The following is a 13,900-nucleotide window of genomic DNA, read 5'->3' on the forward strand; positions in this document are numbered from 1 at the left end:
TAGTGTACAAATGTGAGTAACTAAATGCATTGCAATGGATTTTTAGCCTGAAAGTGGTGGGGTTTTTTCGCCAAAATTTGCCAAAAATACCACAAGACGAGGAGAAAAAGTCCGGGGAAAAATGTTTACTTGCTGTTGTAAGGATCTACTACAGCAGAGATGAATTAAATTCTATTTGATTCTATTTATAAAACATCTCTCCCTGACCTAGTCGACTGAACTTGAATTGGAATATTAACATTGAAATTGTGAATGCACTAATTGTTTTTGCCTAAAGCATAAACAAAGCATCACTATGCCGTGAATCTAAATAATAAAGAGATTAAAATGCAAAACAAAATTTGTATTTTGTACAGTACAATACAGATCAAATGATTTTGCCAACCTTCCACTGGATGAGTAATGAGTGTAATGAGCTACAATTAGAATGGTGAATCCGTATTTCCAGTTATGTTGGTGAGGGTAATATAAAAGTAATGCAATAGTAGTGTAATGCATTACAGTTTTGAAATAACTTGCCCAACACTGATTATTATTATTCTTCTTCTTATTATTATTATTATTATTATTATTATTATTATTATTATTATTATTTGCAGCTGTATTGGTAGTAGTAGTAGTAATACCCTTAACACAAAATGAAATTTGAATTCAATTTTCTTATAAAACCTCAAATTCTACCCTCAGCAGAACTGTAACTACAACAAAAAGCTCCAAAAACCTTTGACCCAAAAATGCTAATCACGTCCTAAAATTAGTAGTACTGTAGTTGTGTTTTAATACAAATTATTTGGGATGTTTGACAGTACTTTTTTCAGACCAGTGCCAACGAGCGTCCAACCCGAGTTGTCACCGATACCAAGTACTGATACCATTAGTAGTGGTTATTTTTTTATACATATAATTAGGGATGTTTAACAGCACTTTTTTTCAGACCGATACTAGCATGAGTACCCAACGTGAGTTCCATTGATACCGATACAAAGTACCAATACCACTAGTACTTTTGATATATACAAAAAAAAAATCAATGTCAGATTTAAAAAAAAAAAAAAGAGACCAATGTCCCTCATTCCTTAAAATGTCATAAAATGAACTGACATTTTCTGTTATTCTAATTTAGAATTTTTAATTCGTCATACTCATAAAAACTTTGATCACCTGTACCAATACCTTGAAATAAAAACAACTAAAATGTATTAAATCTACAAAATACAAAAACACAATCAGCATACATGTGCCACTTTATTGTACATGTCAACATCCGAAGCGTAGACATTCGCCACAACGTTGACAGTAACTGGACAACCACAATAAAAGAAGGAAAAACACATTGTTCAATAAATTATCACTCAGCTCAATTTTGTCATGATTGTAAAGGCAGAATTACTACACACATATGTGCTTAATAGTATGGCAAGTATAATGTATATACATTCTGTATTGTACAGGCAGTGACCTCGAATGGCAAAATTCTTTGAATGGCTTTCAATAGCTTTGAATGGCTTTCACATTAAAAGTAGTTCAGTTGCGAGAAAAGAAAATGGCAGCTCTTTTCCCAGGTAGCTGCAAAGGCATTGTCACTCCTAATTCAAATGAGCTCTTCTGTGACATCACAGTAGAACAGCAGTTCGCATAAAATGTACTTGTTTGTGTAATTTCACACTTTTCCCGCCTTTTGGCCCTTAGAAAATTGCCAAAACCTCATTAAATATAAAGATTTACATTAACAGTTGTCCTTTCTGGCTGTTTTCTGAGCGATAAAAAGTCACTCAACAAGCCCCACAACACAGGAAAATCTTTTAGTCTTCAATAAGGAGGCAAACATTGACCTTACTATAAAATTGGAAAATGCTTTGATTTGGTCCTGTGAGTCTTTCAAGAGCTCCTTCCTGTCAAAAAGTCCTTCATGGATGCCGCTAATTTGCTAACGGTAGTTCCAGATGTGCCAACTGAGCAAACCAACTGTGCAAATGGTTCCAGTGTCCTTTGTATCAATAACATGGTTTCATTTGGCTTTCAAAGCTGTTCTCTCTCAGCTGGAAAGACGCCAGTTCTTCCATTAACCGTCCCTTCTGGCATTCCTTCAATTATTATCGTTGTTGCCTTCCTCCGCCGCCACAAACTTGATTTCGGCGTTGGCCGTCCTCGAGGCCATGCTGCTGTCCCTGACCTTGTGCCTGTACAGGAAGGGAAAGGTCTTGCGAAAGGACTTCTGGAAGCTGGCGCCCATGAAGCCGTAAACAATGGGATTGACTGAGGAGTTGGCGTAAGACATGCAGTTGGCCCAGGTCTTGATCTTGTATGTGGCATATGTAGCCCTGAAGTTGGGGTAGAAGGACTGAAAGAGGACAAATATCTGGATGGGACCCCAGCATAGGGCAAAGAGCAGGACGATGACTACCACCATCTTGGACACCTTGCTTCTGATGCTAATGGTTCTCTCGGACAGGAGGTTGACCTGAGGAGGACAAGGGCAGAGATTTTGGAGAAGGTGTCCAAAACCCTGCAGTCATATTTACAGTACTACTCGGTGGGCAAGCTAGCTTTTAACGTTTGTTCTTTGGTTGTTTTGCAAAACAGTGCTAACCCGCTACCAAGATGGATCCAGGTTTTGGAAGCTGTTTGGAAAATTTCAGAGGGATTCTTGGTTTTTGATGGTCCCAACATACTGTGCGAGGTTTCAAAGTTAAGAACGGACAAGAACACGACAGACCACAGAACATTCATAAGTATGTAGACACAACTCGGGTTCCATTGCCCCATAGGAGCAGAACATCAACAAAGAATCCCTGTTCTGTATTTTGGTAAAACTAAGACATTACCATACTGCAACACATCCCAGAGACAACAAAAAATACAGTTTTCTTTTGCAGATATTAATGGTCAGAGGACTGACAATTAATCCTATATATCCCAGAGACCACATCTGTACCTGGTAGTTGTTGTCCCCCGGTTCCACGGTAGGTTGGCCCACCCTCTTCACCATCATACTGTAGCAGAAGGAAATGGTGAGGACGGGCAGCAAGTAGGCGGCGATAAACTGGTAGAGGATGAAGGCCCTCTCGTGAGTCTTGGAGGGGAACCTCTCAATGCAGTACTGCCTTGGACCGTACCAGTACCCATCTTCGATGCGCTGGTACATGAGGATCGGCGTGGACAGGATGAGAGAGCCTGAGCGATCACAGACGTCGCAATGGTCCTGAGCGTTCAACATTAATACACAGATTTTTTTCTTTGCAGTATTATGTCAAGACGGACCAATCCAAATGCAGATGCTGACAATCATGGCCACCCTGGGTGTGCGATGGCGAAGTGATTTCAGGGGGTAGACCGTGATGTAGCAGCGGTCGCCGCTCATTGCAGTCAGAGTGATGCAGGTGGCTTGGACGGTCACCTAAAACACATAGGGCATTCTCTCAAAGAAAACTGGCTTATCACTGGTTAAGTACTCAAAAACTTTCTGATTTAGCAACCTTGACCTGATTTTTACCATTTGGTAATTCATTATCATCAAAGTTCCTGCGTTGGGGGTTGTCCCATCTCGTGGCTGCCAGATGTTTTTAAAGATCCTGAGAGCCTTGTTCTCAAAACCGTCAATTAAGCAGTGTTTTGCAGCCAGAGTATTTCTGTTTGTATTCTCTAATTGTTGGACCCAGTTGTCTACCACTGTGGATCCTTGATTTTGAGAGGCTCAATTGTGTCATTGTCAAGCATCGGGGGACATGGATCATACATGAGCTTAGTTTTTGCCCTGCTCACATTGAGGTCAAGTTTCTGTGCCTCTGAGACTGAGGAACTGAACCTAGCAAGACAAATGTAGTATGGTTGGATTTTGCTTGTCTGAATCAGTTGATGAAGTTGCAAACTTGTTCTCTTTCCTACCTTGTTCTTCAGACCCTATCCGCTGACAAGTGTCCGTAAAGGCAGCATCTCTATTGATCTCCTCAGGGCTCGTTCAAGGTTCGCCAGAGGTCGGCAGACGTTGCCCTTTTTTGCAAGAAAATTTTGAACGTTTTCATAATTTCTTTGCAATAGTACAAGCAAATGTTTGGCAACCTCTGGTGATATTTCGGTAACTTCTGGTGTCCTTCAGGTGACCTCTGGTGACCTTGAATGAATGCTGAGGAGTTTAAAAGAGCAAAAACCTTTGCAGACACTCTTGGTGTTCGCCTCTAAGTTGGATCAGGGCTTTATGCACCTTGATGTCAAAATAATGGGTAAAGTCTCCTTTTTTGAACGGGTAGGCCGCTGTGCAGCATTTAAAAGATCTTACATTGGAGTTACTTAGTGACAGTTTGGTTCCAGTGGACTCTGATGCGATCGCTGTTCATGTTGAAATTCTTAGTTTGAGTCACGGTGACCAATTGGTGCTTGAGGGAAAGATCCTTGAGCTTTCTGAGCATGAGGAATAAAAATAAAGCGAACCCATTTTCGAGCGTGACTGGCTGGTCTTTTTCTATGTTTCTTTTGAAAGTGCCCAGGCAATTTTCCCTGAGGTTTCTACACCTACGTACTCATCCCCAAAGCAAGCATGAAACAAATCGTGGCTGATGATTTTCTCCCCTCTGACTGCTGCCAGAGGGTCCATGATTGTAGCTTTTCTCTCAGAGACAAATAAGACATTTGCAGCTTTTTTTTGCGTTGTCTAGCATTTGGAAAGTCACGCTCTGTCTTCACAGTTTTCTTGCAAAGGTCAGGTTGATCTTGCTAGAATTGGTTTAGTTTTCCTAAAGTCACATTCATGTTTTAACACATTTTTGGAAGAGTATTTTTCTTAGCCAAAATTAGGTGACACTTTTACCTGTGGACTATTATCATGGCGTTATCTGTATTTCGCGGTTTCGATCGAACGCAATTAACATAATCTTCCTGGTAAACATGTTTAACCAACGATACGCTGAATGTTTTTCAGAAACCCGAATTTTGATATTATCGGACCTGAATATTGGCCATATTTAAGCGTAGTCACTTTTCTTCATGTTACCATCAGCTTGTATTTACATACGGGTTTTGCCAAGCTCACGTGTGCTATTTAACACCGCTTTATAGCTAATGCGCATATCTTTATGTACAACACTGAAGGACTATTGAAAGAGTAAAAGAATATGTTTGACTTCCAATACAAATTTTATTTAATGTAAGAGATATTTTAAAACGTAATCATGTTTAATGCCAAATATTTAGATTTGATCTCAAGTCAGTAAGGTGACTTTAACTTCTAACCAAGTTTTTTGTTAGAATACATGTACTTTTACTCAAGTATTGCTTGTAAATATCGTAACCCTTCACCCCACAAAGGAATTTACACCAATGTTCTGAAAGAGAATACGTATGTTTTGATCAAAAGCACTGAAACCCTGTAGCATCCGCTGAGGGAGTAAACACTGAGACATCACCATTAATTCTGCTGGAATAAGTCAAAAGGTTTTAATGATTTATTAGGACTGATCACAAGCCTTTTGAAGTCCATCTGGATGAAGCTATATGTTCATTAGTGAACTTCTTTAGGATGAAAAGCGCCTTCTTGTCAGGCGACCAGTTTCATTCATTCTTCTGAAAAAGAGGCAGGCATTTATATCGGGAATGACGTGGGTCATGGGAATCAAGCGGGATTCCTATAGGATGGGTGTCAACGTTACTTTTAAACACTGGAATAGGGCGGTACTGGAATAAAAATTGAGGGGAGCAGATGGGAGCGGGATTACATATAAAGCAGGAAGAAAAAAAAACTGGCAAATGGGCAGTTTTTTTTTGTAGTTTCTACAAACTACAAACGTTAGTTTGTGCTACAGACCTCAAAATGGGAGCGATGCGTGAGTGGAACAGAATTGCAGTCATTTTCAGTAGAGCGGGACATCTTATTTATTTATCATTTATTTATTTATTTATTAGTATGGTCCAGGATGAGATGAGATTTTATCTGATGGAGTTGGATGGGTTGGAATTGGAAATTCCACTCCTGTGTCACCCTCTTTTCGAAAATAACAACCCTGCTCATTCTACTTTTAATTATCTTCTACTATTCATATTTATCTATGTCAAGATGCTGATCATAATTATGATGTCTTACATTAACTAGCAAAAACCTGTTTAAAAGGTAAGAAATCGATAATGTGCAACATGTTTTTTCTACCGATCTGTATTTTCGAATTTTATTTTTGATAATCAACAATCAATTTTGCCAGTTTGTTTTCATTATAATCATAATATTTACTTGCCTTATCCGCTACACGACACTTTTAAGACATACCAATATGTCTTAAACCCTCCTATTACATTCCGGGTCATATTGACCCAGATGCATTTACAATTAACTGCTAATTCTGCCTTCAAACAGACCCGTTTAAAAATATCATTTAATTTTTTCTGATTCCCCCTATTTTATATAATTATATTGTATTGCTGGACATATTTTGATGATTAAATCTAGAGTTGGTCAATATGACCCATGAACATGATCGCTAAGAATGGATGAGCACAGCAAAAGAGTAAAGCAACCATTTTTTTTTTCTTCAGTCAAATCAACCCCCTTTCGAAAATTACTAGGGACAAAAAGGACAATACCCGCCTTGCAATCAACTCACGCAGCCGAATAGAATGCAATTAATTTTTTGGATGATAAGCATTTAAATGCTTGGAAGAAGCGAAGAATACATTTAAAAAGTGTCTAGTCAGAGCCAGATAAGACGGACAGCGCCTTCTGCAAAAATTAATCTAAAGCAATACGAAGAATGCATAAATGACTATGATGGCTACTTTGGTTCAAATTGCACAAAAAAGGGCTCCTGCGTTCTTTTGGGATATTAAAAAGACACAGGGCTTAAAAGTCTAAATGGATTATGAAAGCCAGAAGCCACCTGGGCTCGGGACATGAAAACTGTTGTATCCTCCTGATGCTTTTTGCGCATAATTATCCATTCCAGCCACTTAACCGTCCTAATCTTCCTGTAGTTTTTTTTTTTTTTTTTAAGATGACGCCAATTTTTGGCTGAAAAATACTGACTCATCAGCCGATTAATATTAAAAATGATAACGAATGAAAGCATTTGCATTTCAATAGGTTACATTTATATGCTATTTTTCAAGGCCTGGTACATCTTCCCAGTGAATGGCAGTGGTCAACAATAAAAATATTATTTTTCAAATACTTCACTGAATGTCTTGTATGGCGCAATTATTGTTAAAAGGACATATATTCTTGTTGTTTGTGTTACTAATAGTTGAATAAATTCTGGCCTGTGGGATGAATTTGCCTGCTGAAACAGCACATTTGAGTCAGCTTGGTTTGTTAAAAAGTGATCAGTAGGAACAGCAACTTCGTCAGGCCGTCAGCACCAAAGTATGCACCTGCATTTACTATATGGAGCACTTGAGTGCTGCTAGCTAGCAGCAAATTTGTGCTAGATACAGCTATAAGGGAGTCCCAGCCACTAGTAAACACTGGTAGCGTGTCAGTGCTTCATTAAGTTGTTTAAATCACCAGAATTGAACGTTAATTTTATTTGTGTTGTCTGCTGCAAATTTTGCAGAAGAAAAACTAGTCAAGCCGTTATGCTCTGATATGCTCCCAGAGCGATTTCAAAATAAAAGCATTTCAAGGCATTTGTGTCCATGTATTGCTTGGCAAAGTAAGGTTTATTTTGAAGTTGGCCTTCTTACCGTGCGTACGGCATGTTTTACCGTCACACTGAGCATTAATTGCTACTCGCCATTGGCTTACATGTACGCTCTCATAAATGGGTATTCGGGGCAAGAAAATACAGAGATCCCTCCTACTTCGCGGTCTCAGATATCGCGAATGACAACGTAAGCTCATATTTATAGTTTATCATTTATGTTGATAACGCACGCTACTGCCTATGTTTAGTAAGCGATGAGTGTATATTCTGTTTATGTGTTCGTTTGTGTAGAGGTTGCACTTTATGGTTGGTAGTTGTTGCTAACCCGCTAATGTCGGCTAAAAATACAGCAAATTCATAAATTAAACTTCGGCAAGTGTTTATATGTTAGTTTACTGACTTTAAGATTGTTGTTGATTTATTATTCAACAGATACTACATGATACACCATACATGAGCCAAAATAAATGTGAAGTTCAACGCGATGACTTGTGTACTCTTTCACTGCAGTCTTGGTGCAGATAACCAGTCCTGAGAACAAATTCTCAACCAACTAAGTAATATTAGTTATTTAATGAATATACAATAATGTTAATAATGTTAATAAGGATAATGTAATGTTAAATAATAGGAGAAAGGAAAAAAATACGCAAAAAATACACAAAAAAAAGGATTGTTTATGGTTACCGCGGCTATATTGGGGCGTACATTGAAATCTAGGAACTGATACCCTATTTCGCGGGTTTCAGACTTCACGGGGGGTTGACACCCCTCATTAACCGCGAAGTAGGGGGGAAATAGGGGTAACCTAAATTACTTAAAGAATCATTTTACCCCGAATACAAGGTTAAGGAATGAATTTATGCGTAGTAAAGAATGTAAACTGTGTTACCTGTATAAAACTGCTGTAAATGGTTTGAGTTTTTAAAATGTTAAAATAATCCGCCGTTTGGTCTATTATTTTAACCCAATGTTTGAAAGGCCATAAATGTCCGATTAATCGGTCTGGCCCAAGTACATAGTTTTAAGGGAAGAAGGTTGTTACTGAAATATACGTCACCGGAAAAAGAGGACTGTGAGGCGCACACTGCGCGGCTGAGATTAACGTGGAAGCACTCAACCGGCAACGACAAAGCCCTTCATTAAAAGTGTCGTGAAAAGTTTTTTGTACTAATGCTTTCAACAGCAGCACACAGACTCTGTGATGAATTCCGGGAAGGTGGTGCAATCCCTGCCTGAGCGTATATTTGTGTGTTCAACGTTAAAAGGAGGCTTTTAGTCTTTGCTGGACATGCAGCGATCAAGCTTTTTGAGCGACCACGTAAAAGCCAGAGCGATGCATTCATTACGTTTATTTGACTGGACCTGAAAATTGTTTGCTGCGCTCGGAGTAGCTAGTGTCTGAGTCTGTTACCTGCTGCAGGAAGGCCACGAATTTGCACATGAAGTTTCCGAAAATCCATCCGGGCAGAGGGTAGAGGGTGGCCGTGAAGGGAACGCAACACACCAGGAAGATTATGTCGGTGGCGGCCAGGTTCGCTGTAGGAGCGAGTGACGAGACACACAAAGCATTCCTTGTCTTACTTATTGTATTTCATTGAAAAAAAAAAAGATTTTTTTTGCCTTTTTGGCTCACACCAAAAATAACATATCTAGACCTAGATAATCATTCGGGCATACCGTAGCTCCTCCGTGATCTATCATTTATTATTTGGAGCGGAATGTTTTGTATCAAAAGTGAGAGTGGTATTGGTACTTGGTATCGGTTTCATTGACTACTCAAGAGTCGTCGTCATATTGGTATCGATCTGAACTTTTCTACTTCTTTTGCATGACCACGTCAACATTCACTTCAAAATCTTTAACAAACCATTTTTGCTATTTTTTTTGTTATTGTTTTGTTTGCTTTTATTTTGGAAACTGCAACATTAAATGCGATACATACTGCAGATACCAAAAACCTGCACAACATAAAGTTGATATCAATATATTTTTATGGCTGCAATTCTAAAATCTTTTTCTTTAATTTTGTATGATGGGTGTAGTAAAAATGTTAGTAATAATAATAATAATAATAATAATAATAATCATAATAATAATAATAATAGCAACAGTAATACCTATGAAGGACTGAAATATCCAGTGCTATTTTTCAGTTTTTATTGCATTTTAAAGGAGAATCCAACAATCCACATACACATAAAAAATAATTAAATCAAAATATTTTAATTAAAGTTGTAATTATCACCTCATTTTATTTTTTTTTTACATTTTAGGGTGTGCCCCGCCTACTGCCCAAAGACCGCTGAGATAAACTCCAGCAAGCCCACAACACTGGTGAGGATAAGCGGCTACGAAAATGAAAATGCAATAATCAAACACATTAATCATGATAAGTCATGGAAATGACCAGTGATTAATTTTCACTGTCAGTGTGATATTTGTAATAGAATTGTCAAACACAATTTTCCAATCTTGCGATCTAATCACAATAGCAGTCTTTTCCCACTTATTCAATGTTTGTCGAATATCAACGTGTTTCTCCAGCTGGTCTGTGGGGTAATGTTATTCCCACATCAAATTCGTGTCACATACGCTAGCTCCTGCAAAAAAAAAAAAAAAGAAAAAAAAAAGGGGGGGGGGGTTGCCACACCTTGTGGTGGGTTCTTGCAGCTGCAGTGATAATATGAGGCAATACTCTGTCGTTCTTCCTTGTGTAATCTCAAGTGCTTTTTCACTCCCAACAATTACATGTGATTAGGAGCTTCATTTAGACAAAAGTAGTTCATGGACGTCATCTTGTACAGATTACAATAATTAAATCTAATAAATTAGTTCACAAGATTTTAACAATAAAAACTGATAGTACTTTTTTTTTTTCCTCACTGATATCTGCAAGAGTATTCAACTCTTGAGATGTCATTGGTACAAACGAGTATCGATACCACTCACACTTTTGATACACAAAAATTCCCCAAAAAGCAGACAGGTGATTTTAAGACTTACCCATTCCTGCATTTTTCTTAAAATTTAATGAAACTAATGGGAATTTTTATTTCACTAAATTGTAATTTCTACTGTGTGACTAAGAAAACTTCAAGAGTTCCATCCAAATAATGGCGTGGAATGCTGTTCTTTCTGGTATCTTAGTGGCAAGTAATTATGTTGAAATCACTTCTGAATCCTGACAACAACAAAAAAAATCCTCTTTTGGATCATGGAAAAAAATCTGTGATCAAAAAGAAATAACTTAGTGATTGATAAATATTTTTCGGGACAGATATTTATTAATTAAGTTAACATAAAGCATAAATCATCCTGTTTTGGGGTTACAGTAGAGATCCGTTCACAAAAAAAATCATTAACTTAATTAATAATAAATATCTGTCCCAAAAAAATATTCAACATAAAGTATCAGACCTGCTCTCAAAAAGAGATAATTATAATTAAATACTTGTCCACAGAAATTAATCTCTTGGGTTCGTAGTCAAAATCTGTTTATAAAAGTAAATCATTAACTTGACAGGTAACGAGAGGAGGCACATGTCGAGTTGTGTCGAACCGTTCTAGTATGATCGAGAATCTGGCTTTTACAATAATGAAATTGAACAATCTACCGAACATAAAATTTGTTTTATGAACTTATAGGTTTTCAAATCAAGTATTGTTACTTTTTAAACTAACTAACTTATTAAGGTAAATGCTTTTCGCTTTTGAAATTCAGTGATTAAACTTGGACACAGCTCGAAATATATGAGTGGTTTTTTTTGTTTGTTTTAATAACCTTGTGTAGTGTCCAATCCATATATCTTTACATCAAAGCCATTCCACAACAAAGGAAAAAACATTGAAAGTAGAGAGTAAGGAGCTGAAATCTCACCCAGATGGTGACGACATGTCAAAGTTCAACAAGACACGACCAGTTAGTAATCTTTTGGCTAAAATACTTTGAGAATAATATGGAGGAAAAATGACCCAAAAATGATGAAAGCAAAGCACAAGCATGATGAGCCCCTGAGTGAAAAAAATGATGCGGTGCACCTGTGCGCGTGCACGCGTTTTGCCTCACCTATGTAAAAGTTGGTGGCGGTCCTCATCTGCCTGTGCTTGGAGATGACGTAGATGACCAGCGAGTTGCCCACCAAGCCCACCAGCATGATGAGCGAGAAAAAGAGGGGCACCAGCCAGGCGTCAGTCAGGAAGGGATGCTGCTCTCCCTCTCCCTCCTCGGCCACCTCCCCCCCGCCGTAGTCTTCTCCCCCCTGCGAGAAGTTGCCCCCTGAGCTGTTCGTCCACAAACCTTTCTCCGCGGAGGAAGAGGGCATTATTGGCATTCAGAAAAAACAGGGGGTTGGGGGCATCAAAAATAGGCTGTGAGGAGAAAGGATGCCGGGACGGGACAAAAATCCCATTGAAGTTGCATTTGAAGCGGTTCCGTCACCTCCTCGTGAAAAGTTGCTGTTTGATTAAAAGCTGAGGGTGCGCTGAAGTGAAGTGGGCGCATCGGAGCTGTACTGAAGGCGAAGGCGAAGCTGCTAGTGGCTTTATAGCAGAAAGGGGGCGCGCACACACACAACACACACAACACACACACACTGCTACCGAATGCACGTTCTGCAGGATTGCGGGATAAATCACCAATGGTGGGGGTCGCCTAGCAACATTGGCCCCTCGTTCCATCCGTGTGCAATGATCCGTTGTCACATTTGATTTTACGACGAGAACAATCGTACTGATTCAGCTATATGAGTAATTATCATTATCATTAGTTTTCATTTCGAACCCTTGAAAATGACAAGGCACTTCAATCAATTGGATCTTGATGACAGAGAATATTCATTTTTGGGGGTCTTCCGCCACTTTTTTTTTCAGATCAATATTGGTATGAGTACTCATCAATTCATTAATCAGCGATTGGTAACAGTAGTTAGCAAAACGTAGTTTCACTAACGCTGGCATTTTTGATATATAAAATTTCCCCAAACTAGGGCTGTTCGATACTATCACATCAATATCATTTAAAACACTCAATTCATAAGTAGTGATACGGATACCACAGGTATTTTTGATACTTAATATTGGTCCAAAAGTTGAGATGTTCGATACCACTTTTTTCCAGACCAATACCGATATCACCACTCATCGACTCTGATATAGTTAGCAATATTACGTATCGATACCAGATATTTTTTATACCTAACCTTTTCCATAAACTAGGGATATTTGACACATGGTTTTTCAGACCATTGCAAGTATTCAACAGTTAAGTATTCAATACTTAATTAGTCACTGATACTGATACCAAGCAACAATACCACTGGTATTTTTGAGAGATAATATTTCCCCAGATCTATATTCTATACCACTTTTTTTTACATACCAATACCAACACGGCTATTCAATCCTTAAGTAGTCACTACCGATACCACAGGTATTTTTTATATGATATATTCTAAACTACTTTTTTTTCCCAGACCAATAGTGTGAGTATCTGTCAACTCTGAAGTAGTTAGCAATACCAAGTATCAATACCCCTGATATTATGATACCAAAAATTTCACCCAAATTAGGGATGTTCAATACCAATATTTTTCAGACTGATACCAGTAACAACTACTTAAGTCTGAAGTGGTCACTGACACAGAAACCAAGTACTGATACCACTGGTGCTTTTGATACTTCAATTTTCCTGAAAACTAGGGAATTTCAATACCATTTTTTCAATACCAAATTTTTTTTTCATAATGTTACGAAGGTGGTCACTGATACAAAAACCTTGTACCGATACCACTTTGCTTTTGATACTTGAATTTTCCCCAAAAGTAGGGATGTTCAATACCACCTTTTATCATACTTCTACCAGTACAAGTAAACTGAAGTGATCACTTCCACTACCAAAACCAATCCCCAATACCAAAAGTGATTTTGATACTTATATTTTTCCCCAAACTAGGAATTTTCTTTACCATTTTTTTTCATACTGTTACCAGGACAAGTATTCAAAACTGAAGTGGTCACTGATACAGAAATCTAGTACTGATACCACTGTGCTTTGGATTAATCAATGTTCCCAAAAATGAGGGATGTTCACAACCACCTTTTACCATACTGATACCGGTAAAAAGTACTCAACTGACATGTTCACTGATACCAAAACCAAGCACCAATACCATATGTGTTTTTGATACTTCCATTTTCCCCAAAAGTAGGGATTATCGATACCATTTTTTTTCTGACTGTTACCAGTACAAGTCCTTAACTCCGAAGTAGTCCTTGAT

At 38.1% G+C, this 13,900-nt stretch overlaps 2 protein-coding genes across 2 annotated transcripts in view; one reads left to right on the plus strand and one right to left on the minus strand.

Moving 5' to 3' along the window:
• Positions 1–10,135, plus strand: part of ift22 (intraflagellar transport 22 homolog (Chlamydomonas)) — a 48,426-nt gene extending 38,291 nt beyond the window's left edge. Inside the window, exon 6 of the mRNA XM_088430456.1 lies at positions 9,899–10,135. The gene's annotated coding sequence lies outside the window, so the exon portion shown is untranslated. The remainder of the gene's footprint in view (positions 1–9,898) is intronic.
• kiss1ra (KISS1 receptor a) lies at positions 1,236–12,145 on the minus strand. The gene is made up of 5 exons (XM_088430453.1): positions 11,692–12,145; positions 9,037–9,161; positions 3,262–3,397; positions 2,936–3,174; positions 1,236–2,461 (listed from the first exon to the last, which is right to left on the minus strand). The coding sequence occupies exons 1-5, from the start codon at positions 11,954–11,956 to the stop codon at positions 2,087–2,089; spliced, it is 1,140 nt and encodes a 379-aa protein (XP_088286579.1). The 5' UTR covers positions 11,957–12,145; the 3' UTR covers positions 1,236–2,086.
• Between the last annotated feature and the right edge of the window lie 1,755 nt (positions 12,146–13,900).

The sequence above is a fragment of the Hippichthys cyanospilos genome, chromosome 12 (assembly GCF_059441005.1).
Source record: "Hippichthys cyanospilos isolate Australia breed blue-spotted pipefish chromosome 12, RoL_Hcya_1.0, whole genome shotgun sequence".
NCBI lineage: Eukaryota > Metazoa > Chordata > Actinopteri > Syngnathiformes > Syngnathidae > Hippichthys > Hippichthys cyanospilos.

What these genes read in the sequence shown, in the direction of transcription:
- kiss1ra (XM_088430453.1), bottom strand. Translation starts at nt 11,956, where the DNA reads ATGCCAATAATGCCCTCTTCCTCCGCGGAGAAAGGTTTGTGGACGAAC. An exon ending in TCGTGGCCTTCCTGCAGCAG is followed by an intron (nt 3,398 to 9,036) that starts GTAACAGACTCA and finishes TATGTGTTTTAG; the next exon opens with GTGACCGTCCAAGCCACCTG. An exon ending in CGGGGGACAACAACTACCAG is followed by an intron (nt 2,462 to 2,935) that starts GTACAGATGTGG and finishes TGTCCTCCTCAG; the next exon opens with GTCAACCTCCTGTCCGAGAG.